The sequence below is a fragment of the Siphateles boraxobius genome, unplaced genomic scaffold, assembly GCF_051911475.1.
Source record: "Siphateles boraxobius isolate OS27281-9 unplaced genomic scaffold, OSU_SipBor_1 7, whole genome shotgun sequence".
In the NCBI taxonomy this organism is placed as follows: domain Eukaryota; kingdom Metazoa; phylum Chordata; class Actinopteri; order Cypriniformes; family Leuciscidae; genus Siphateles; species Siphateles boraxobius.
Window position 1 is genome coordinate 34742680 of NW_027509197.1, and position 26042 is coordinate 34768721.

Below are 26042 nucleotides of genomic sequence, written 5' to 3' on the forward strand. Positions count from 1 at the left end.
CACGCTTCAAGATAAATAAAATTGTATCCAAGTTGCCTGAGCTTAACAGTGAGAACATTGTGTACCCAAACAGAAGAATGCCAGATCAGGAATAAATGACACTTTTTATGAATAAAGTACAAAGTAGGGCCTGAAACTCTTACAAAATGAATCATGAAATCAAATTTTTTTTTATTATGTTTCAGGATTTGGTTGGTAAAAGGAAGCACTAAATGTTGAATGACAATGTTGAGGGCAAACGAATGGTCACTTTATGTGAGTTGTGCATTTTTTTTCTTAAACTTTGCTACCACAATTTGAGGAATGTCTAAATAGTTTTTTCTGTGATTATTATTTTCTATTAAGAAACAAAACATCAAAATGAAGTAGGAAAAAAAATCAAAATAAATAAAATAAAAAGCTAGCCATCATGAGACTAAATGTTAGTTTGTAGTTACTGATAAACTGAAACATATTTAGCCCATAAATTAAAGAAACAAAGTTTTTGTTTTTATCATTATTGTTCCTTACATTATCTTGGGTAACAGGGTTGAATGGTTGAATTTGATAATGCATAAAAATGTGAATGTAAAAAATTGGTTAGGTAAACAAAAGACACAATATAAGTAGAAACAAAGTTGTGTGCAGCTAACCAGCATTAATAATAATAATAATAATAATAATTCAACAATAATTTAATTAATTAAATATTGAAAAACATTTAAATATTGAATATAAAATCAACACATTATTTCAAAATTATTTGCTGCAATATTTTACATTTAAATGTATGCTAATTTTTAGTTTGTGTGTTCCCTGGAAATCAAAACTCTAACTAAAGTCGAGCAACAGGAACCTCTTTAATTCCTGGATCCAGAAAAGATCATGAAAAAATGACATGAAAAAATGCCGTTTACAACACATGCTAGTCTTTCTAAATAAAACTGGCGTGAGTCTGTCTGGAGATAAGACTGGCCTACTGTGCTGAATTCACCTCACCGACAATTTGCATTACTGTACTGAAGCCAGCGAGAGCGCTGGAAGTCCTGCAGTCTTGGCCAGGCGATTCACTGCAGAGCTGGAACTCATTTATGTGAGAGGATAGTGTGTATAACACTGATTTATGATGCTGTGCGTGTGTTTGAAGAGGATGCTGATATCGGCTGTGGGGTTTATTTTGAGATCGTAGAGATACAGTGAGAACGTACATGGGAGTGCTCTCCTCAGCGTGGTGTCCTGGAGGTCGAACCACAGCAAAGCCGTTCTGTGAACACAAACACCCACAATGTCTGAGATCTTAGAAGTGAGAAATACTGAAGAACCTTAACACAGTAGGGGCATCCCTATTTGCGTACTTATGCACTATTCTGTGCTGTTTCATAGAATACATATCGAGAGTAGTGTGTTCACACTGGAAATTCCAAAAAAGAAAAAGTAAACTTTAATTACCCGGATGATGCACTTCAAGGGACAGTTCACCCAAAAATGAAAATTATGTCATCATTTACTCACCCTATTTGGATTATTTTGGGTGAACTATCCCTTTAATTAACCGGGGGAAGAAAAAAAAACAATTGTGGAAAGTTTGACACTTTATTATCAACATTATGATGTTGAATGACGATTACAATTCATACACTACATGGTTGAATACATAGTGCATAAGTTCATAGTGTATAGTGCATCATTTGGGACACAACTAGAGTATTAAACTAATAAATGAATGTATCATTTTATTAGAAATATAATTTAAAAATAATAAATTAACAATAATTCAAATGCAGTGGATGCAGTGGTTTGCGTTCAGTGAGGACTCGACACTGGAACTTGTAGCATTGCGCCTGGCTTGGACACAGTATAATGCAGGTATGCTAATGGACGTGGGTTAATTTACAAAAACATAATTCCATAGTGACTCTGGGAAAGACCACTCTGTGTGGGAAAAACTTTCTGTCCAGTCCCTCATTGACTCCACACAGTTAAAGTATTTTCCATTCAGGCTGATGGACAATAAAGCTCAGTGTATGCTACTATGTTGCTGGGTGTCACTGCATGGCCATTGAGAGCAAGAGGACTTTAAGAATCCTTCCTCACTTCAGAGGATATCATTTTAGAGTGGGAAACAGAAAAAATAAAAGCTAGTGCATTATGTAGGTGCATTGTGTTTTTCTGGGCATGTTGAGGCATGGTTTTGAGCCATGTCATTTTTGAATGCGATGATGGATGTATTTCAGTGTGTTATGCTGAGATTTCGGGTGGGCGGGAGCTGAGGGGAAATCATTTGTGAAACGCATAATTCAGCCTCTAAATACTGACTGGAAGTGCATTAAACATACATCTGTGACCATTGAGTGTCAGTCTTACCCTCAACTCTCCCGAAGCCACCTTAAAGACCAGATCCACTACAGATCCCACAGCCAGACGAGCAGCACTGGACGAGTGCACTTCATTCCAGATAGTGTCACTGTCAACCTGTCAACACACAAACACATGTCTGTCGCATTTAGGGTGGAGATGATCTGAAACTGGGAATGCTATCAAGTTTCAAGTTATTCAAAATGAAACAAATTAAACACACACACACATATATAAAGTATTACAATTAATAAAAATGGTAGTGCATAAAAACTAATAATAAAAAGCTATCTGTGTTTACTAAACTAATTAAATCAACTGATATGATTTATATATATTTTACCCAATACATTCTTGTATTTGAATAAATAAATAAATATTTATATATAAATATAAGTAATGTGATCAAATATACTACATTTCTAAACTATAAGTTAAAATCAAATAAAATGGTTGACAAAAAGGGGGAAAAACAAAATTTAAAAATTAAATATTAAGAATATTAAACAAAGTATTAAATATAAAATGTTTAACATTAAATCTAAAAGCAAATGATAAAAAAAAAGAGTAAATAGTTTGGTGCATTTGATGTTATTAATAGTTATCGTTTCATGAAAATTCATACTTTGCAACCCACAAATCATTAGTCCCATTTTAGTTAGTCCTGTTGTAGTATACTTAAAAATGTATCACAAACAGCAATTTCTAGTCAATTAAATGGTATGGTCAAATACCAAATAATGAAAATGGTATGGCATCCTTATTAAGCGAACAATATTCCACAGTTCTATAAGATGTCTCTCCTCGAGAACCCATGCATATGATGAGAGAGGAAAGTGTCTCTCAGCAGTGTTTTCTTTTCTCACTGCTGACACACTACCCAGGACAGAAGTGAGACGTTTACTCAAGCGGACAGCAAACACACGAGGCCTGAACACCCAACCGTTCCCAAACATCCTCTTATGTACCATTCCCGTTCTCACAGAGATGCTCGATTGCCCAGCAAGCAGAAAAAGAAAACGCCACACCGAGATTTACACACAAACCAACAACATGGTCACAAAGAAGCCAGAGGGCTATGTGACACCTAATGCACAACCCAAAGGACACGGGCATGCTGGGAGTTTAGGGCAGACAGGCTAAGAACGCAAGTTTATTCTGTGACATGAAGGCAAATAGTGGCAGGAGAGACCTGGGTCGGGAAGGGGGGCATTCCCAGAATGCTTAGAGACAGAAAACAGCCATTCATCAGGAACTACTGATTATGCTCACACACGTCTGCCCTACAGCCTGCAATTACTGCACGAATGAACACACACACATACATTCAGGAACACACACACTAATACTTAAGCACAGTGCACTTAAATGGGGTCATGGGTAAAACAGGGAATAATTCATGAAGTGTAAACTACTGGCTCTCCAGATCAACAGGTGCTGAAGTGCAGAATAACATTTCTTACACTGGGAGTTTGACATCAAGTGCCATTATTGATTAATAGTGTTTAGCTTATGACAAGCATCACTACTACTATTGCTCGTAAATGGCGATAGGGAACAAAACTTCGGCATGAATGAGCCTTGGGGACAGTTGCATACACTTAGACACTATGTTTAGACTTTGTCTTAAGAACTAGTTTGACCAAAAAACTAGTCTTACTTTTCTGATCCAGATGACACCGATGGAACTTTTTATGTAACTGACTTAAAGTTATGAACAGCCTTAAAGAAAAAAAAATGTGATGACTAACTTGTAAGACTAGCCTTAGCAGTTTATGCAACCGGCCCCTGGAATCCATATATACAGTATAGAGAGACCAGAATATCATTGAAAAAATTAAGCCATTAATCAACCATTAATCATAACCACAATATATCTTCTATTAGAGAGCTTAGCACAGATCAGTACTGCTCATATTTTGTTCAGAAAACATAAAAATATATATATTTTTAAAATATAATTTTGTTGCTGTTTTTTTACATAATAATTATATAAAAATATTCTTTCAAATAAAATGACAAATTATTGTTTTATAATATAATATATAATTTATTATAATTTATATAAAATCAAATAAATAAATAATATATTATAAATTATAACAATAACTTATACATTAAAATAAATGTAATAAAAAATAATTTGTTAAAATAAAATATATTATTATTATTTTTTTTTTCATATTTTTTACTCTGGCTTTCTGTAGTCCAATGTGTATTTGTTCAGAAAACAAACATCTAGCGACTGTTTTATAATATTTTTTTTGTTGGGGTTTTTACATTTAAAATTATTCTTTTAAAAGATAAGATTATAAAACTTTAATTACATTTATTATTTTATAATAATAAAACAGTGTGTAAATAAATCATTTTAAAAAATAAATTGAAAGTATCCAATATTACAAAAAATGTCTGGTTCATATATAACAAAACAATGTTTAAATAAATAAATACATACATAAAATGTATTAAAATTATTTAATATTACAAAAAAATATGAAGCTAACTTTTAAATAAAAGGGGGAAAAACTATTTTATCTTTTGGCTTTCTGTGATCCAATGTGCATTGGGCAGAAAAATTGCTTAATGATAGAATTTTTATTTAATTTTTTATATTTAACCATACAATGTATTCGAACTAGTAAAAGAGATGCGTTTAAAATGGTGAAAAACTGTGCAAAAAAACAAAATGTCTTGTCTTGAACATCTCTAACAGACAGCCAATAAAACGTCTTTCTCTTCCACGCCATCATCACGCTCTACTTCCAGTATGGTTTTCCAATAAACCACCTGTGACCACTGAAGTCATTTCTGTTAAAGTGCTGGAAACATCTTAGAGGAAGGACTATTAGGACAGTCTGTGTCTCTGCAACAGCACGAGGAGGAGCGGGCTGAAATAAGAACTAAATGAAACAACAAGCTGGCAACTAGAAAGACGGCAAGAGGGACGTGAGAAATCTGGAGAACCGCTGAGGCGCTCAGAAGGGGTTTACCAACCCTGGGTTTCCCTCTCAGCACACAAATCCTCCATCCATTTATGAATTCAGCTTTTCAATGGCATGAGCGCTCAAGGGCGACGTTAAAAACCTCCGGTCTTTTCAAGCTATGCCAAGAACGTCTTTGTCACGAATTACGAGCCTGTGGAGCATTTCAAAACGAAAAAAAAATATATATATATTGATTCAGGGACCAGTGAGAGAAAGCTCGGGAACTGAGAGAGAGTGAGCTATTGAAAGAGAGCAAGAGTGCATGATGAAGGAATATAGTGTAGAAATAAACGAGAATGTGACTTTTAGGGTCATTCCAGGATATTCTTTGTGTCTGGAGCGCAACTATGATGCCTTAAAATAATGCCTACATAGGCAGCTCATTTCAAGTTTAGAAACAGAGCAACTATGAAACACTTTCAAACTAATAATAATAATGAAAATAAATAATACAAAAAAAAAGCAAAAAAACCCCCCAAAAAACAGAGAAGAGTCATTTTTATGAAGTGAATCTTTCAATATTATTGGCGTTGAAACTAAAACCATTAAGCCTTAGTGCACATTTATCACTGTATGTAGTTTAAAGCAAACAAACAAACAAACAAAAAACTTGGTGGAAGACACCTAAAGATTTCAGGCTTCAGCCCGAAGCCCACCGCAGCGTGACCCGTGGTGTAAAGCAGGTCTCAGGCAGGGTTGGGGAGCGTGTTGGAATGAACAAGCACAGTTTATCTTCACCCTGACAGGATAATTTTTGCTCTAGAGATGCAGGAAGACAACAATTTTGTTCCATTTCCATAAAAGAGTCCAGAGCCCTTCTGTTTCTCACCATTCAGCTCAAAAGACTGTGACTTCAGCCAGACGGGACAGCCTGCCATTTATCAGAACCCCCCGCTCCGCCCCCCCAACAGCCCTGCCTGAGGACCCTCCATTACACACACACACACACACACACACACACGCGCACACGCACACACACACACACACACACACACACACACACACACACACACACACACACACACACACACACATTAAGTTTGGATATATTAAAATTTTTCAAAGAAGTCTCTTATGCTCACCAAGACTGCATTTATTTAATAACAAATACAGTAAAAACAGTAATATTGTGAAATATATTACAATTTAAAATAATTCTTTTCTATTTTAATACATTTTAAAATTGAATTTATTCCTGTGATGGCAAAGCTGAGATTTCAGCATCATTACTCCAGTCTTCAAACAGAAAGCACTTGTTTTAAATTGTACTAATCTTACAGTCTTATTTTCTTCTATGACATTTTGCATCATTAGATTTGTATAGCAACTAAAAATAGATGGAACTAGTTCAATATTTAAACGAAGTCCAGTGCACTTATCACCAACAGCGGCTTCAAAGCGAATCACGATCATTGCACTTCATGTCATTGTTAGAAGCGCTCACACAACATTTAACATGCACATTAAATGCATATTTCACATCTTTGTATCTTCTTTTAAATTGTCCTTAATTGCATATTCAAATTAACATAGTATCCTTGTAGCTCAAACAGTAGAGCATGCTACAGCAAAGGGATGGGTTCAAATCCCACCGAATGCATGAACTAATAAAATGCTAATTTTGAATGCAATGTAAATTGAATGATCGTATTATCCGAAATAATTATGATTAGGTCCAATAGTTGCAACGGGGTAAGCCCTGAAGAAAACAATAATTTCCCTCTGACGTATGAATACATCAACAACAACTCAAAAGGAAGAATATAATGTATACTTTCACATGAATGTCTGAACCACCTCTCCATTCATTACAAGAAACCATTCATGGTCAATCTGAATCATTGACCTAATCCAGGAGGGGAGGGTATGAGTAGAATGAGAGAAGTGAGGATGAGTACTTCCTGTTACAGAGCTGTGAAAGAGTGTGGCTGACACTGTCCACTCAGCACTGAAGAACAAGTCTGTCCATTCATTCATCATCATCAGAGAATACACACACACACAGCTTGTTTATAGAAAACATCTGGAGACAATTACCCGCTCTGCAGAAAGGAGAGCAACAGTTTTTGTTGCTGCTGGAGTTCAGGGGAGGGAGAACAAACAGGGCTGTTATTTACACGCGGGAAAGAAAGAGAAACTCACCCCGATTCCTCCGCACGGCAGTCTCACGAACATGGGTGTCACTGAGCCTATAGAGAGAGAGAGAGAGAGAGAGAGAGAGAGAGTTGTGTGAGCTCCACAAAAATCACTGATCTATGAAACTGTCGTCTTCACATGAATATCAAGATGTGTGTACATGAATTATTCGAGGCCAGATTATTATTATTATTTTTTTCAGCTGAATCGGGAGTTTGATAAGGCAAAAATGTGACAAAATTATGTTTTTTTTGTTGGCTGCACAAACAGAGCATGACTAGTGTAGTTTGATTCATGTATGATACTTATGAGCTCTTTGTAGCGAATTGAAAACATATTGTAACCAGTGCCATTTGATTTATGAACTAATGCACTCTTATGCGCTGATTCTTTTAGGTGAATTTAAAAACATAAAGTGCAATCGATGTCGTCCGATTCACAAACTAATGAATCTTATGAGCTGGTTATTTTTAGTGAATCAAAAACATAGAGTGAAACCAGTGTCACTTGATAAAAAAACAAATGAATCTTATAAGCCGGTTCTTTTTAGTAAAATCAAAAACATAGTGCAACCTGTCTCATTTGATTCATTTGAGACAATGACTATTGTTAGATGATCCTTTCAAAAATGATCAAAAACACAACCGCAGTTTTTTTTCACAAACAAATGACTCTTACGAGCCCACTATTTTTAGCGAACCAAAAACGTATACAGGAGTGCAACCAATAAGATCTGATTCATGAACCAATGACTCTTGTGAGCCGGTTCATTTCATCAATTCATAACGCATATTGGTCAGTCTCACGCAAATTTCACTACATGAACTCAGTAAATCCATCAGATTGGTTACTGAATTAATATGTGACTCACTTACTGATATGCAAGTAATATCTAACAATAATATCCAACTTGCAAGAAGTAATTTTAATTAAAAAAAAACTAAAAAAAAAACTATGGCAGTAACTTAAAACAACTTGTTTTAAGTAAATACATGCTAAGTCCCAATTCGCCTACTTATACTATGCCCTAAAAGTACTGTATGTACCCTTTTTGTGAAGAAAAAGAAAAAGACTTCTGAGTGTGTACCAGAAGAGTAGACAAGCTTTGGGACACACTACTTTGTCATAACCGTGTCTTTAACGGATAGCTCTGTTGCTTTGTAACACGCATCCTGTCACTGAATAAACGGCCCTGTCAATCATCTTGTCATAGTTAAAATGACGGCCAATTCCACATTGAATTTAACTTAATTTTACACTTTTCAGAGAGAAATATAGTCCTGGCCAGTCCTGCCAGTCATATGTTAGCAATTTGCATAATGATGCATTAAAAAGTTAATAACCAAACGTATCATTACAAAATTCTCAATGCTGTTGCAGATGAAATATAATGTGGATAAAACTGAATAAACATCTTTTCGTCAGGTTAGATACTGATTTTGAATCACTCAAACCGCTTTATTTAAACCTCTCTACCTAGCCATTGGACTCGCACATCCGCCATGTTTGTAGTTTTTCAAACATTTTTTATTCATGTTTGTAGTTCTAATAAAATCCTCCTTAAACGCGCAATGGGTTGTGGGCAATATATTAGATGTAGAGTGTGCACGGATCTGCACTTCAGATCTTTGGAATACTCTTTTCAACATACTATGATATGGGACTACCTACATCTAATTTCCAATAGTATTTAGGATGGATAGTATGCGAATTGGGATGCAGCAATATTTCTTAAAAATATGTTGCGCAAGAAAACGCCATTAGTACACTTAAAAAACGAGATGCAATGTAATAGCTAAAGACGTCCTTTTGACGCACATAGACCAACAATAAAAAAAAATCAGCACAGATGGACCACCAACCGCGAGTACTCAAAATGACCACATTGACCATCCCTAGTTTTTAGAGCACAAACACGCATGCAATAATCCAACATTTCTCAATGAGGCAAAGCATCTATTGATTAAAATTGCCCTATTTTTTCAAATCAACTGTGCTTCTAAAGCAACACATTGTAGCAACTAACATCAAAAGTCTGTTAATCAGATTGTAAAGGTGGAAACTGAGCAGTCTCAACTGTGATGTCATCACTGTGCCCGACGAGTGTGAAATATCCATGCATGTGCACGCGTGTGTAAGGGGGCATGTGTTTGATCGCTGCACGAGGGGGCCGGAGCTGAAGTCATGGAAAACTGCATGTGTGGTTGTTATTGGCAGAGAGGTGACGGCCTTGACGGACAGCTCAGGGGCAGACTCAGATCAAGGCCATGACTGATGAAAGCGGAGAGTGAGCTGACAGGGGCGAACGGGATGGGGAGGGAACAACAACGGGCCAAAAAAAGAAATGAAACCAATTGCAGCATTTAGGAAACATGCTGTAAGGCGGATCTGGCTGCAGAAGCGTAAATAATGTGGATAATTGCAGAAGTCCAGGCGCAGTGCTTCACGGGCTAATAACTGAGAAGGCCATCGGAGGCTCCAACTGTCGCAGAGAGAGAAATACAACAATGCGATCATTCACAAAACTCATTCAGATTCAGCCTGTGGTGTAGACAGGTGTGTGTGTGTGTGTGTGTGTTCTCTTACTGTCCAGTTTTTGTCTGAGTGGGTTGGTTCCATAAAGGAGAACATGGGCTTCAGAGTGGACCGTCTGTAGCTCCTCCAGAGTGGCTTTCCTGCCTCGAATACACTGCAAAAAATGAACGATAGAGTTAAGATCTGAGTATTCCATTTGACATGGATGATGGTTGAGTTTCAATCTGTAACACTAGTAGTGACATGAAACAAACTGAAACTAATCTGCTGAAATATAGTATTTTTTTTAGATTTTAATGTAACTTTTTTGTGAATTTTGTTACTATATAATGTTAAAAATTGTTCATTGAAATACAACGATTTTGTGTTTATTTCATGTTCTTAAATTGAACTTTCAAAAGTTTAGGGTCAGTAAGATTGTTTGCCAAACGGTACATTCATCTTACCCAAGTAAAAGTTGGTCATATACAAAAGATACAAACTGCCATACAAACCATCGAAACTGAACTCAAACAGTTTTTTGATTTATGCATTTGGCAAATGCTTTTATCCAAAGTGACTTGCATTGCATTCAAGCTACACATGTTTTCAATTCATTTCCTGGGAATCGGACCCATGACTGTTATGTTGCAAGCACTTTTCTATAAGCTACCGTTTACATTTTTAGAGCTTTAAAATTCTGATCATTTGAACATTTTTTATAATTATTTTATGAAATAAAAACACATTTAAACAGGCTCCAAATGCTTTGAGTTTACATTACACAAAACGATTCTGTCCAAAAACATGGATTTTTTTAAAACTTATTATCATGTACACTTATTCAGAGGACAAATACTTCTACTTCTAAACAACAACCGATGAGTAGTATAATTAACAAGAAAATTATTATAAAAATTACATATTTTTCTCATATGTTGAAAGGCTATGGAATATCTTTGCACTACACATTCTGTGTTTGTTATCGACTCAAAAAAATGGCCTCCTGTCTTCTTCCCTGTGTACCGACAAAGCCGGAGCGTTAGCATTAGCCGTTACGCTTTCCTGGCTAAAGGTTGCGGGCTTGCCTTCCCAGTGGCTTTGATATAATATAATCGAACAGGTAAACCGCTTTAAAATCCTTGTGTTTATAATCACACTCCTGCACACAATTATAACTTGAACTTTCAGGGAAAATGTTTTTAAACAAAGACTGAAAGAGTTGTCGGAAGCTTAGTGATGTGACATTGAGGTCATGTGACCGCTGTGTAGTTCCGCCTATATACGCTTCAGAGTTGTGTTAAATTGTGAAGATTATCATGATGAACAAAATGTCTAAGAATCATACGCTTTTGGTAGTCAAAGACCTTATTTCTAGCAAAAATCCAATGGAAAAATCCTATTGGGTTTTTGTCGAGGGAACCAGATTGATGCTAACTCAGGGATGGCCTACAAAAATACATCATCCCTGCAAAACTCTATACGCCGACTAAAGTCTTTAGCTGTCGTAGCAGAGCTGAAACAGGCCCGCTGTCTACCTCCCACTCCAAACTGGGCCCCACATGCCTGTAGAACAAAGCCACCGGCCCTCGGAGGTGGCGGAGCTGCTTTTCCCTGTTTTAATAGCTCTGGCCTCCGAGACACAGACCATCCGAGAGGGAGGCGGACCTGCCCACCTGTGGAAGCGCTCTGGGGAGGGTTCTGCCGAGGTGACACCTGCAACAGGACGTACTACCTCTCGGATTTAACAGCATGGGCCGTTAAAGAGGGGCCCCGGTGCTGGCTGGCGGCAGCTCAAAACAACCCTACACTCTTTAAGGGCCCCCCTGCTGTAGATTAGGGGGTATTAGAGTCATGACTGCCTTTAATTGAGGCCCAATTCACTGTTTCCATCTCCCAGAACAATAAACATCCCCACCACGAATGTAGGCGAGAGAGCAGAGGCGCAGCCGTACCATTGTGGTGCTTGTTTACTTGTTTGTTTGGAGGAAAACAGAGACTGCAGCTACGCGACTGCCTCGAACAGGCCTGACGCAATGGAGCCAGCGTGGCAGGAGAGATTAGATCCAGCGAGAGCCATTAGGCACCAGCGATCAGGACTCCAGATGATGGGAGAGCTCAGGAATTGCCCTCAGCAGGTGGAGGCAGAGATAAGCAAGCACACACTGCTTTTCTGCGCTGACTTCGAGGGAGAAATGTGGGAAAGGGAGTAAAATAATGTTATTTATAGCTCAAAGCATACTATATTTAGAAAACTAACTGTGAGGGGTTTCGTGTGGGCCCACAAGTCTGCAAGAAAATCGGATTTTTGTCATTTTAATTTGGAAATTAAGTAAGTTGCATGATTGTGAAACATTTAGAATTAAATTAAGAAATACACAATCATTCAAAAGAAGTTTTTATACTTTTATTCAGCAAGGATGCATTATATTAAACAAAAGTGGCAGTAAAGTCTTTTACATTGTTACAAAGGATTTCTAATTCAAACAAATGCTCTTTAGTTTTACTTTATATTCATCAAAGGATCCCGAAAAAAGAAATATCACGGTTTCCACACAAATATTAAGCAGCACAACTGATTTCAACGTGAAGAATAATAAGAAAATTTCTGAGCTGCAAATCAGCATATTAGAATGATTTGTGAAGGATCATGTGACTGAAGACTGCTAAAAAATTCAGCTTTGGACACGGGAATAAATAACATTTGAAAAAAATAAAATAAAAAGAAAACAATATTTTAAATTTTATTTTAAATATTCACAATATGACCAAATGTTTTTGATCAAATAAATGCAGCCTTGGTGAGCAGAAGAGACTTGAAAAAAAAAAAAAAAACATGAAAAAATCTTACCGGCACTAAACTAATTTTTAGGTTACTAATCTCATGCAAATGGAAAATGTGACTCATCAGTACAAAGGCCAGATGCGGCCGCTTCCATTGAAACATAAGATGCTCTCTGGCTTATTCTCAGATCACGCTGGAGAACATGATCATCAGGGTTTGAGCAAACCTGTAGTGTTCATGCAGCTGCTGTCATTAGAGCAACAAACCAAACACTAAGACTTTTTTTCATTCAAATTTGTAATAAAAAATTGTGTATTAAATTGTGAAAAGAGAAGTATTTACACAAGTGGCCTCAGACATTTGGACCCCTGCTGTAATTCACCAGCACTTCCTCTGCTCTTATACAGTATGAAAGTTGTTTGCCTCTTTTTCTCTCCGGGCTCAATTTTCCCTTGAACCCCCCCCCCCCCCCTTCCGTTGAGTAAAACTCTTTGGTTTATTCATAAAGTTTCATCAAAGGGAGTGTGTGGCTGTGTTAGTGGTGGCTGAACAGCGCCCTCTACAGAGCGAAAAAAAATCCTTCACCTTGATAAAGTTACCAGCAGGAGGCTGAAGCTAAACACGACATAAATATGTTTAGTGCTGAAACATCATTTCATGTTTCCGCTAAAAAAGCAGATTGATAATGTCATAAATGGACAGATGTGAGCAAACGAAATACCTCGCACTGGCCGCGCAGCCCTGTCTCCTGCAGTCGAGACCAGATGCTCTGGATGCGTCCGGCGTGCTCGGGGTGGATGTTACTGTTTCCACACATGCACTGGTGTTTCTGCATCAGGGTGTCGTACACCAGACCTGTAGGGGCACAAATACTTATTTTAAGGAGGGATACAACCTAATATGAATATATTTAATATCCAGATGCTTAGTTGTTTTCCTTAGTTTTTAGTTGGTAATCCCATGGCAATGATATCTAATCCAGTGACTGACCGGTGGTAAAGCGTGGTTTGGCTGCTGGTTCCTGGGCCACAATGGGAAAGGTCGCTGAGGCTGGGGACGATTGTGCCCTGGACAGGGGCCGATGGCCTGGGAAGGTCACAGACAGTCCGGCCGCCTCCATAGACGCCTGATAGTTCCTCAGCTGATGGATCCTCTGTTGCTCTAACAGGAGAGCTTGCTGCTCAGAGACAACAACAGAAGTTTTCTCTTGAAATAGTTGTGAAACATTGCAAGTGAATTTGTGGAAACATCAGGCATCTTTGGGAGGAGGTTTCATCCCTCATTCAGATGAAAATCAAGTGCTTTAGGCATCCTGCAGTTACACAAATTATCAGCAGGTGGCACTAAATACATTGAAAAAGAGCGTTTTAAGTAGAAAATGCTTCATATTTTGAAAATCAAGGACAGAGACTTCACATTTATTATGCTAATTAAGGTGAGAGTGTTTCAAACTACACTTTACATATTCACAATGCTTTGCACCCAGCTGTTCAAGACTAAATTTAGGCTGTCCAAAATGTGACAAATGCTGGTTTCTAAGGCAGTATACGAAGGTCTGCAGGCAGGAAAGTATATATGGTCAAGGTAGTTTGTTTAAAGAATAAAAACTGCATTTGGATTGGAAGATGAAAATTATTTGTAAATATGCTTAAAAATATATTTCCATTACAATTCAAAATTTGGGAGTTTGCAAGATTTTTTTTAATGTTTTTGAAAGAAGTCTCTTATGCTCACCAAGGCTGCATTGAATTGATCAAATATAAATAAATATTGTGATATATTATTACAATCTAAAATAAATGTTTATGATTTGAATATACTTTAAAATGTAATTTATTCCTGGGATGCAAAGCTGAATTTTCAGCATCATTACTCTTCTGTGTCATATGATCCTAATATGCTGATTTGCTGTTCAAGAAACATCTCTTTTTATTATTGATGTAAAAAATATATATGACACATTTTTATATATATATATATATATATATATATATATTTTTTTTTTTTTTTTGGGGCAAACAACATTTTTTTCATGATTCTCTAATGAATAAAAAGTTCAAAAGAACAGCATTTACTTGAATTAGAAATTTACTCACCAATTTAATGCATTTTAGCTGAATAAAATTATTAATTTCCAAAAAGCAAAAATATTACTGACCCCAAACATTTGAACAGTAGTGTATACTTCAATTTATACTCTAAGAGACAAGCATTGTAGCCATCAAATATTTGCTTGGTTATGTCTAAAGCTCACATGAGTCTGTCCGTGATCATTATACAGTATGATGTTGGTTCCTTGAAGCTGGTCTGAAACCTCAGGAAGTTCTTCATACATAAGCACTGCCTGGTAATCGGCAGCTATCCTCAGTTTCGGACACAGCTTTAGTTAGCTGATGAATATTTCAGTTTGATTGCAGGAACACGCAGAGGGTTTCAAACCCCTGCTGCCCATTAAGAAGAAAATGAGTTGGACCTAAAGGATCTCATCGAGCACAAGTTCATTTTAAAAAGCAGTGATTAATCATTGAGGACCTGTGGTTGCATTAAACAGTTAATGCGTTAAAAAAACACAAGTTTTTTTAAGGATTGCGCAAATAAACTCACATTAAGCATTTTATGTTAGTAAAAAACACTTTTATTTAACTATTTTGCTTGTGCATTAATGAAACTGGCACGTTACTGTTTGCACAGCTGCTTAGCAAGTAATTGCTCTTTTTGTATTTGACATAAACTCCCATTGTTTTTTGGCAGCGTTAAGTAAAATAGACGCATGTCTTCAGCTGAGTAAATGCTAGGAGGACACACTGGCTGCGTCTGAAATCGCATACTCTCTTGAGTAGGTTCTCAAGGTATTTTGAATAAGTAATTACTTCATGGTCGCTAAAAAAGTACTTATATGTGAGTGTGTCTAGTATGAATGTAAACCGGACATACTACATTCACCATCTTGTCATTATCATGTGACCAACCAGCGTCAGTTGTGTCGCTTCACTTCTATTCATAAATCCTGTCCCGTGGCCTCATGGAATAGTTCAGTGTCTATCGCATGTACACTTTAGAATCTCACCGGAAGTAGTACGTCATCCGGGTACTTTTTGCCTTCTCTGTTATGAGTACTGTGAATTCAGACATATTTCTTTTGTCACATACTGTTTTTTGCCAGGCAAGTATGCGATTTCGAATGCAGCCAGTTTCTTGTTGCTACAGATCATTCTTGATGGTTAATAACCACTTTTTCTTATAGGAGCCTGTTGCTGCCCTCTTCTGGTGCTCAACATGTCTCTGGCTTCATTCTGTGCCATTCAAAGAAACACCATTTATTGTGAATTTCTACATTCTCAAGAGCGACGGACAAAGCCTTATACTTTATTTGATATATCTATATATTTTTAATTCCCCCATTTTGCGGGAAAGTCCCGAAATTGAGAGCTTTGTCCCGCGTCCTGCAAGACGTACGCCGTATGCTGCATATCGATTATGTCTGTATTATCTAGTTTTAATATGTAATAGTGCACATATTTAGCAAAATGCCACTCTTTAGTATTAATTTTTCTAGCTGACTATCGAGCTATGGACACTGAATAGCTTTTCTGAGGTAAATGTAGAGTTCTGTGACATTGTTCACAAACCATTTTATTGACATCTTTCTGTGGTTAAAACACTGATTGAGCAACTACATGTGACGTGATACATTTTGTGGCTACAGCGTTCTGTCTGACACATTAACCCTCTGGGCTGTTGGGTCATTTTTTTAACCAAACAATTGTATGTTTTGTTTTTTGAGGTTTTTTTCACTTTATAGGAATGGTACAAAACTTTGTAAAGGTTTTGGCAATTGTTGTGTCAACTCTCTCACACACACACACACACACACACACACACACACACACACACACACACACACACACACACACACACACACACACACACACACACACACACACACACACACACACACACACACACACACACACACACACACACACACACACACACACACACACACACACACACACACGCGCACACGCACACGCACACGCACGCACACGCACACAAAAAAAATCATGGACATGATTCGAAAAGGTTAAACGGTCCTGAAAAAAATAGTAACACATTGTTTGACAGCATTGGAAACAAACGGGAGACGAATTTCATCTAGTGAAAGTGCGGTCCTGCGCCCAAACTAAATTTTACTGAAAGTTAATTGTTTGAGTTATCAACCTCAAATTTGGAACACAGCTTGTTTAGATATATGGCTTTGATTTTTTCTCACAGTTTTAGAGTAAAACGTGTTTTGGAAAATATATATTTCATATAAAACTTGAAAATGGTGTTATATAAAAAAAAAAATCAAATTAATTGTATAACTTTTTTTCACTTCAGCAATAATATGTCAAGTATCGTCTATAAAAAGAGACCAAACTCCAAAGCAGGCAAGATTTATGACAGTTTAAGTTCATGCTCACAAAGTGAATAAGTGGATTAAAACTACTGCAAACTGTACATATCATTTAACAACATTAAATCCCCTAAAAATACAAAGTATTAAATAAAAGACATTATCGAAACTGAAATATAGTAAAATAATTTAATTGAAAAAATAAATAAAATACATTCGTTTCATTTTTGAAATTTCAGTATTAAAGAGCAGCGAAATGGTATTTATTGTTTGAATTTCATAATTAAAATTGACAGAATCGGATAGCTAAGACTTCATATCTTACATATGAAAGAGTAACAAAAAGTAACAAAACACAGAACTTACTGCGATTTATGCTACAAATAATGTTTAGTGAAGTTGCTCACGCATCAACTGAAAAAAGCATAGACCAAGAAAATTATTCTTAAGATATTGGTTTATCAAATTTGAGAATCGATTAAAATCGAGAAAACAATATTTTCAACTCAGCCCTAAAGTTAATTTTATTTAGTAAACTGAGTATGTCCCGTGGGGAAAATGACATTGTATCACTCGAACCTAGGCAAGCTGAGTGCCAGTCACAGAGCCAATGGTTACAATTAACTAAGCTTAGTAGTGATTTAAAACATGTTATCACCCAGAAAATAGGCTTTCCTACTAATGTAAATCAATATTTACATAGTCTGAAAGTATTGAATTTGTCTCTCCCCCATGTGTCCCGCCTGATCCTCACCTGTCTGAAGAGCAGCTCTTCCTCAACTTGTCTCTCTCTCTGCTGGAACTCTTCGTCCTGTTCATCCAGAGGTTCCTGTTTGATGATGACTCCGTGAGGAAGACCCTCGGAGGAGTCTCCCAGCCCCTGGTGCTCCCGCAGCTCCTCTTCCGTCTCCTCCGGGTGACTCTCGTGCTGTCGGCCCGGCTCGTTCGGCTTAGCCATCATCTGAGAGAGGTGGAGAAACACAACATCATTTCATCTGATCAATCAGACTTCTACACATACAAATTAATCATTTTATTAGATATAACAGAATGTGTATTCAACAGTGTCAGGGAATAACTAATTAAAATTAGCAATGCTACTTAATTATGCACTAACGGTCAAAAGTTTGGGGTCATTAAGATATTTTTTTGAAAAAACAAAAGAAAAAAAACTTTTATTCAGCAAGGATGTATTAAACTGCAACAGTTAAGACATTTATTATGTTTCATTTGTAATTTCAAATAAATTATTTCGTGTGAAGGTTCATTTCATCAAATAACCCTGGGAAAAAATGTATCATGGTTTCCACAAAGCATGCACAGCTGTTTTCAGCATTGATAATAATAAGAAGAAATGTTTATTGAGCATCAAATCAGCATATTAGAATGATTCCTGAAGGATCATGTGACACTGAAGACTGGAATAATGATGCAGGAAATTCAGCATTGCATCACAGGAATAAATTACATTATTAAATCTATTCCAATAGAAAACTTTCAATTGTAATAATATTTCACAATATTGCGGTTTTTACTGTAGTTTTGATCAAATAAATTCAGCCTTGGTGGTCAGAAGAGACTTCTATTAAAACATCTTGAAAAATCGTACCGAGCCCAAACTCATGAAGTGGTAGTGTATTTTTCCGAAGGGTAAAATAAAAATATATCTTATTTTTATTATTAATAATTAAAAAAGTAAACAATTCAAAAGTACATGATCAGATTTTTTTCTTTTGTTTTAGGTTGTAGTGTAGCTACAAATATTATCAAAAGCATAAGCCCTTAAAGTCAGCATAAACCGTCTTTTTTAAACATCCTGTTTCGTTTAGAAATACATTCCTTAATGGAAGTAAAAAAGTTGTGAAATTTGAAAAACAGAAAAGGAATTCCTAAGAGAATGACTTCAGAGCACATCTGCAACACACACAAAGATCTTCTGTTAAAAAAAGAGAAAAAGCTACAGTTGCATTAAATAGTATTCCTGGAACAACAGGAACAAAAGAAACTGTCCTCTCTGCTCAAGATCATGTTGTGACAGCTGTCTCTAACCCTATCACCGTGGCAATGACAGCTCTAGCCCCGCCCTCACACACACACGCGCACACACACACACTGGAGTCGGGTAAAAACACGGGCCCCTGGCACTGTGCCAAGGGAACATAATTGACGTCAGAGCGCTCTGCAATTGCCTCATCTGTGTGCTTCATTCCAAACAAGCTTTTCTTTTTTCACATTCTCCTTTGTTTTCCTCCCCCTTCCTCACCACAACTGCATCTCTCCCTTCAGCTTAGTGAACATGTTCATGTCATTTCTTTGTAAAAGGATAAAAGCCAAAGCCCAAATTACGGGAATAATCCAAAATTTGGGGACAAACATCATCAATTTCCTCACAAGGATGACATGATTTCAAACGTCTAGTTGCCACAGATACATTCATACTAGATGCAATTTGAAAGCTTAAAAACTTTCCAAAAACATCAACAAAAACATCTCCCAGGCCTTTTTGTCATTAAAGTTCAGTAATTAGGCCTAGAACATCAAGCTAGACCTTCTGTCAGTGTTAGCAGCTCAGCACACAAACGTTGGCAGATATGGCTTGGGTCATGAATATTAATTAAGTTATTTGAATTCTGTCAGTATTTATCAATCCTCATGTCGTTCCGTTGGTAAAATATGGTAAGCAAAGGCTGTCAAGCTCAAAAAGTGACAAAACACCATAAAGGTAGTCTTGAGTATTTTAACTAGTTTTCTGAAACCAAACGATAGCTTGAATGAGGAAAGCACAGAAATGAAAACATTATTCACTGTATAGCTGTCAAACACCCAGGATGCCAGGATCAAAATAGAGCAAATCACCTTTTGCCTTTTGAAAAAAAATTGACCCTTCAAACTTAAATATTGTAACAATTATATTATTACGACAAGTGACTGTTAAAAAATGAACCTGTCATTGAATCATTCATTCAAGTGATTCGTTCAAAAACGCTCATTTGTCCAGTAATGAAACAAGTGAAGTATTTATAAGTGAGTCATTGAATCATTCTATCTCTATATGAAATTTATCCAGAATTGTGCAGCTCTAATTCCCTGACATTCTTCACCACGGCAGCTCTTAAATCTTATTCATGGACTATTAAGTTTCACACATCAGAAATAGGCCAAAAAGCTCACATGCATTTATTGTCCACACAAATAAAACGTTTTCGTGCACCTTGCACTTTATTTGTTGCCTCTGAACAATACATTCATATGACATTCTCGTGTGCGGAACTTCTTTTGTTATTTTTACATTTTTGAATCTGATTCTATTCATTCACCTGTTTTGGACTAGTGTCTGGCGCTACGCATTTCCGTTCTCTCCATTGGACTATTAAGTTTAACATTTTACCATGTTTAAATCTATTTCGCATATTTTTTCCTAAATGCATTGTATAAAATAGACAAATTAAGGCCACAGATGTCATGCACTGGACCTACTTTGAAATGCAGGAAACCACATGCACAGATTCACAACATATGCCTTCTCACATCTCCACAAGCAAACTTTTAACTTCTAAAATATAGGAATGGACTGAAATCTAAACAGCGTGAGCCTTGCTTGGGAAACATTAAATCCTCTGACATCTGCTGAGTAAAGAGGCTGTATTCCCGGAAGCCCCGAGTGTAGCGCTGAGGTGATCCACACCCAGTGATCTCATTCCGACACGTTTGTGGGGGGGGGGCACAGACATTAGAAACAAACCAAAAACCCTGTAGGATAATGAGCCAACACTAGTAATCTCTACAGACTTCACCACACACTCCAAGAGCAAACATGAGGAGGAATAAAAAATGGGGAGGTTGTAGAGCACAGCAAGTAGTTTTCCTCATTCATTCTTTTCCCATAGGGATTTAAAATCCTTCAATGAAAAGTTCATGAAGCAAATCAACAAGACTTCATTCATTACAACATTGGAAACTTTGTTTCCGAATCAAAAAATGATATGAAAAAAACTATGAAAACGCAGACATTTAGTTTAGGAAAGAATGAACTGGTTGCTCATCCAATCAAGCATTTTTATCAATATTTTAATAAAACAATTAAAAATGGTTCAATCCAAAAAAATAAATAAATAAATTGTTTTGCAAAATACACTTCAGTTCAAAAGTCTGCGGTCAGTTGTTTTTTTCTTTTATTCAGCAAGGACACATTAAATTGATTACAAGTGAGTTTTGTAGTGTTATATAAATAATAAATGCTGTTCTTTCAAATCTTCTATTTAACAAAGAATCGTGAACATATCCGGTTTCCACAAAAATATTAAGCAAAACAACTGTTTTCAACATTGATAATCAGAAATGTTTCCTGAGTATCATATCATCATATTACAATGATTTCTGAAGGATCATGTGACACTGAGGACTGGAGTAATGCTGCTGAAAATTCAGCTTTGCATCACAGGAATAAATTACATTTTAAAATATATTCAAATAGAATATTATTTTAAACTCATTTAAAAAAATATTACTGTTTTTACTTTATTTTGGATCAAATAAATGCAGCTTGGTGAGCATAAGGGACTTCTTTCAAAAAGAAGTAGTGGTAGTGGTCATGCATATATTTTGTGTATGCATTTTACAAAAAGAAATAAAAAAAAAAAATGAAAAGGAATTTTATTTTTCTAAAACTTCAAAAATATAAATCTTTTAAGGTGGGACCAGCAGACAAAATAGTTACTTTAACAGTATTTCGCATTTCGCCCAAAATTCAGGACGAAAATTGCGATTCCAAGCACAGATTCAGTCTGGGTCCGCTCATGACTGCAGTCCCACGTATACACAAACACACTAGCAGAGTGCTTCCGTTCTGACCATATAAGGACTGCACATCCTGCTGGTTGCCATGGTGATTAAGGGAGCTAAAGACAGACAGAATGCTGTACCTTGTTGATGTGAAGCTGCTGCTGCTGGAACTGTTGCTTGTGTTTTTCCAGGAACTGCTGGTGTTGCTGTTGAACCACCAGCTGCTGCAGCGCCTGGGCGTTCTGGGGCAGGGGGGCCGACTGTGTGCGTCCGAGGGGCCGATGCTGCCGGAGCTTATGGATGGGATGGGACTGCAGGGGCACGCCACCCAGGCCTGGGGACACAACACATGGGCTTTGGGTTACACAGCAGATTCTAGTTAGCACTTAGCCCTGAACTAATTAACACCTTTGCCCGCTTTTGCTCTCAAGGGGTGAAGTTTCCTGAATACACACACGACTGAAGATTTAAGCGCATCTCCGTGTCAGTTTTAGGCGGCATGCCCACGGGTCGCTTGTGCACACAAAACTGGCAAGATCCTTAAAAGTCATTCAAAAATGCAACTGAATGGAACAGAACACAGACCTTGAGGTGAGATTTTAAAGTGTAATGATTTCAAACTTAACATACTGTCCTAAATGAGTGCAACAATATATAAAATAATATAATTATAGATCATATCGATTACTATAATAGATAATATTTGCAGATCATTATTTTATATATATATATATATATATATATATATATGAAATGATTCAATATGAAATATAGATAACATGACATAATATACATAATAAAATACAATCATTTTATATAATAATATAAAATAAAATGTAATATTTATATAGTAAAATATAAAAAACTGCATGTATGTACTGTATGTGTATTTATATTTATCTAAATAATATTTCATAGTTTTATAATAGTCCTTTCATATAATTATATAAATAAATATATAAATAAATATAATAAAATGTGTAATTTAATAAACAGCAACATATATATATATATATATATATATATATATATATATATATATATATATATATATATATATATAAAACGTATACTGCGTTAGACTAAACTGGGAAGGGTCACACAACACTTTTTAGTTTATTTTTAGTTTAATTGCTGCTGCTGCTCTCACCATTTGAAAGTCGCTTTGGATAAAAGCTCTGCTAAATGATTAAATGTAAATATATACACACTGAATGATGGATCACCGGAACAGAAGCTATTCAGTCAGAATTTTTTTTTTTCCATGAATTTTTTTATTGCCATTATTGCGCCACTCTGCTTCAGACACACTCTCCGTCCCTCCCAGGGGCTTGACACTTCCTGTTTGTACACTTCCTGTGCACTGGATTTGCTCATCTCCCTGACAACAGTGGGCGGAGAAAAGGTTAGCTCTTTAACGTGATGGTCTATGATGGCACAAATCATTAGTCAGAATTGACTGCGCCAGTGAGGCGTCTCTCTCTCTCATCCTAAGGATAACTATTGACCTCTTCTTATTGCCAGCCTCCCTCTCCTGTCTCTCGTGAAGCCGTTACTGGCACATCAGGAGGCTAATTAACACCGCCTATGACTAATTTGATTAAAATGAGCCTTCTTTAGTGCGTATCGGAGGAAATTGAATCCAATTTATAAAGGACGCTGCATAACCTATGCTGGACTAATTACAACCAATAAATGCATGACAACCGCAGGGAGAACGGAGCGCGACGCATTATGATCCTGCGAGGCCCCGGGGCACCTGCCTGTTTAGTGCCCCCCTTTGCTGCAATTTTGAGATATAATGTGCAAATAATGGGAAATTATGTCACAAATGTGAGAAATATTTGTATATTACGAGAATCAACGAACCATGCAAATACACACTCGCAAAGATTAATTATTAAATCTAACATTTTTCCCAAAATGGAAGCAGTGGTGTAAAGTGTGTCAGATGCCTTAGGGTAAGCTGTGCCAATCCTTGAACCTGCTGAAAAATTAAGTGGGACCAAACTTCCTTCCTTTCAAAGAAAATAAGAAACATTCTTTACTGGGGAGCTACATCAGAGTCTGGAGAACTGTAACATTTCATATTTCCCTACAACCAATAACATCAGCTAACATGTAGAATGATGCCATAATCTGTTCAATAATGCCCCTCCCCCTCTTCTTTTGTTAATGTTTAAAATATAATAACTACAAACAAACAAATATATAAATCAAAATGAACATATTTTGAATATTAAACTTTATATGGCTTGTTTAAGGATATCTTTAAGAAAAGGTGAATAATGCCAAGAAAAATAAAACTTTGAAACATAATAGCACATTGTCATATTATATTTTAAATATAAATAAACAAATTGAAAGTAATTTTTTTAAATATTAAACTTTACATGCTTCGTTTACAGATACCTTTACGAAAATATGGAACATTTAAATTAAATTAAAATTAAACTTTGAAACATAATAGTGCATTCTTATATTGTATTTTTATAATAATATAATATAATATAAGAAACTGTGAATAATGAAATGTAAAATAAAACATTGAAACATAATAGTGGATATATTGTATTTCATAGATAGATAGATAGATAGATAGTATTTGAATAATATAATATAATATAATACAGAGGATTCAATTTACAAGGCAATATATTCTATGGTAATATGTTCTAGACATTCTCTTATCATTTCATTTGTCAGCTGATGTTGCGAAAAATAATGCACAATATATATATTTTTTTTTACCAGAGACAACAGTCAGCACTCAGCCCATCTCTGCAGGTAAAAGGTGTCCTGATAACATCAATATTGGTTATTATGACTGAGACTGACCTGCGACCAGGGAGTTCTGAGCGGCTGACTGCTCCAGAAGCACCATATGCTGGAGGAGTGTGTTGTGTGCCGAGCCGCTCTCCCGCTCTAAGGAGGCAGTCAGGTAAGACGGCAGGTGGGATCCTGGCATGAACGGAGTGGTTATGGGTATTCCTGGCACTGCCATTCTGTCACCATCCTGCTGGCCAGATGCCATCTATGTGAATGGAAAGAGAGAGAGATCATAAGCTAAAAAGAATCCAGGGCAAAGAAGAGAGGACATTCCCTCGTAAATAATTCTTGTGTGAGGATATTGCTTGCGTCATTAAGCTGTGGTCAGCCATTGTCTCTCAAAAGGCTCTTTTTAAAATGCCAGTGGTGCTGAAAAGCCTCATGTGGCAACCTGACGGTCCAGACAGTGGAGTCTCTATGAGCGCACGCAAGAGGGCCGGCCCCCGATGGAGAAAAAGAAAGATGAACTCACGCTGGAAGGGCCGGTGGCTGGCAGGCCCAGGGTGATGTTGGGAAGGGAGGGCGATGTGTACAGAGACAGCTGGCTAACAGGACCCTCTCTGCCGGCGAGTCTGTGTGCCAAAGATGGCTGGAATGAGACACACACACACACACACACACACACACACACACACACACACACACACACACACACACACACACACACACACACACACACACACACACACACACACACACACACACACACACACACACACACACACACACACACACACACACACACACACGCACAGATAAATAAACCCCACCGATAAAAACAAACAGCTCTGTCTGGTCGCTCTCCGGACCCCTGCGGGACGTGTCTACAGAAGGAGACTGTCGACGTCTGAAAAACATGCATTGAAACAGCCAGGAAAATTGCAGGACACTTCCCAAAGCAACATGGCCAATGTGACCACCAATAAAACTGAGCTAAAACTAAAAAGTAAAGAGATTTACAGGTCCATTTAAGAATACACCAATAAGCCACAAGAGAGATGCCATGTGTTGCAAATATGTAATACTTATTAAGAGGCTTTAGGCTCAATGAAGGAAAGTGTGAAAAAAAAAAAAAACGTAAAAAGGGCTTGTATAAATGGCACATTAATTTGTATAATAACGCTAATATAATGTCTAGTTATTTTTTTTAATCATCAATCTATTTATAAGGTATATATATACATATTTATGAATGTGATTATATATTACATTTAATATGTACATATATGTATATATAATTATTATTATCATATGAATATAAATCTATATCATATTA

At 36.6% G+C, this 26042-nt stretch overlaps 1 protein-coding gene across 4 annotated transcripts in view; it reads right to left on the reverse strand.

Annotated features, from left to right (window-relative positions):
* hdac4 (histone deacetylase 4) overlaps positions 1-26042 on the reverse strand; it is a 260715-nt gene that overhangs the window by 39240 nt on the left and 195433 nt on the right. For 2 of the 4 annotated variants that reach the window (XM_077215662.1, XM_077215664.1), the window contains 11 exons: positions 25537-25613; positions 25239-25338; positions 24776-24971; positions 22078-22271; positions 17910-18116; positions 13747-13933; positions 13478-13611; positions 10044-10146; positions 7464-7510; positions 2344-2451; positions 1188-1243 (listed from right to left, as the gene is read on the reverse strand). In XM_077215662.1, coding sequence (XP_077071777.1) covers positions 1188-1243; positions 2344-2451; positions 7464-7510; positions 10044-10146; positions 13478-13611; positions 13747-13933; positions 17910-18116; positions 22078-22271; positions 24776-24971; positions 25239-25338; positions 25537-25613 — 1409 coding nt within the window. Of the gene's footprint in view, positions 1-1187; positions 1244-2343; positions 2452-7463; positions 7511-10043; positions 10147-13477; positions 13612-13746; positions 13934-17909; positions 18117-22077; positions 22272-24775; positions 24972-25238; positions 25356-25536; positions 25614-26042 lie in introns of all 4 variants that reach the window. The other 2 variants (XM_077215663.1, XM_077215667.1) reach the window with 1 other exon arrangement.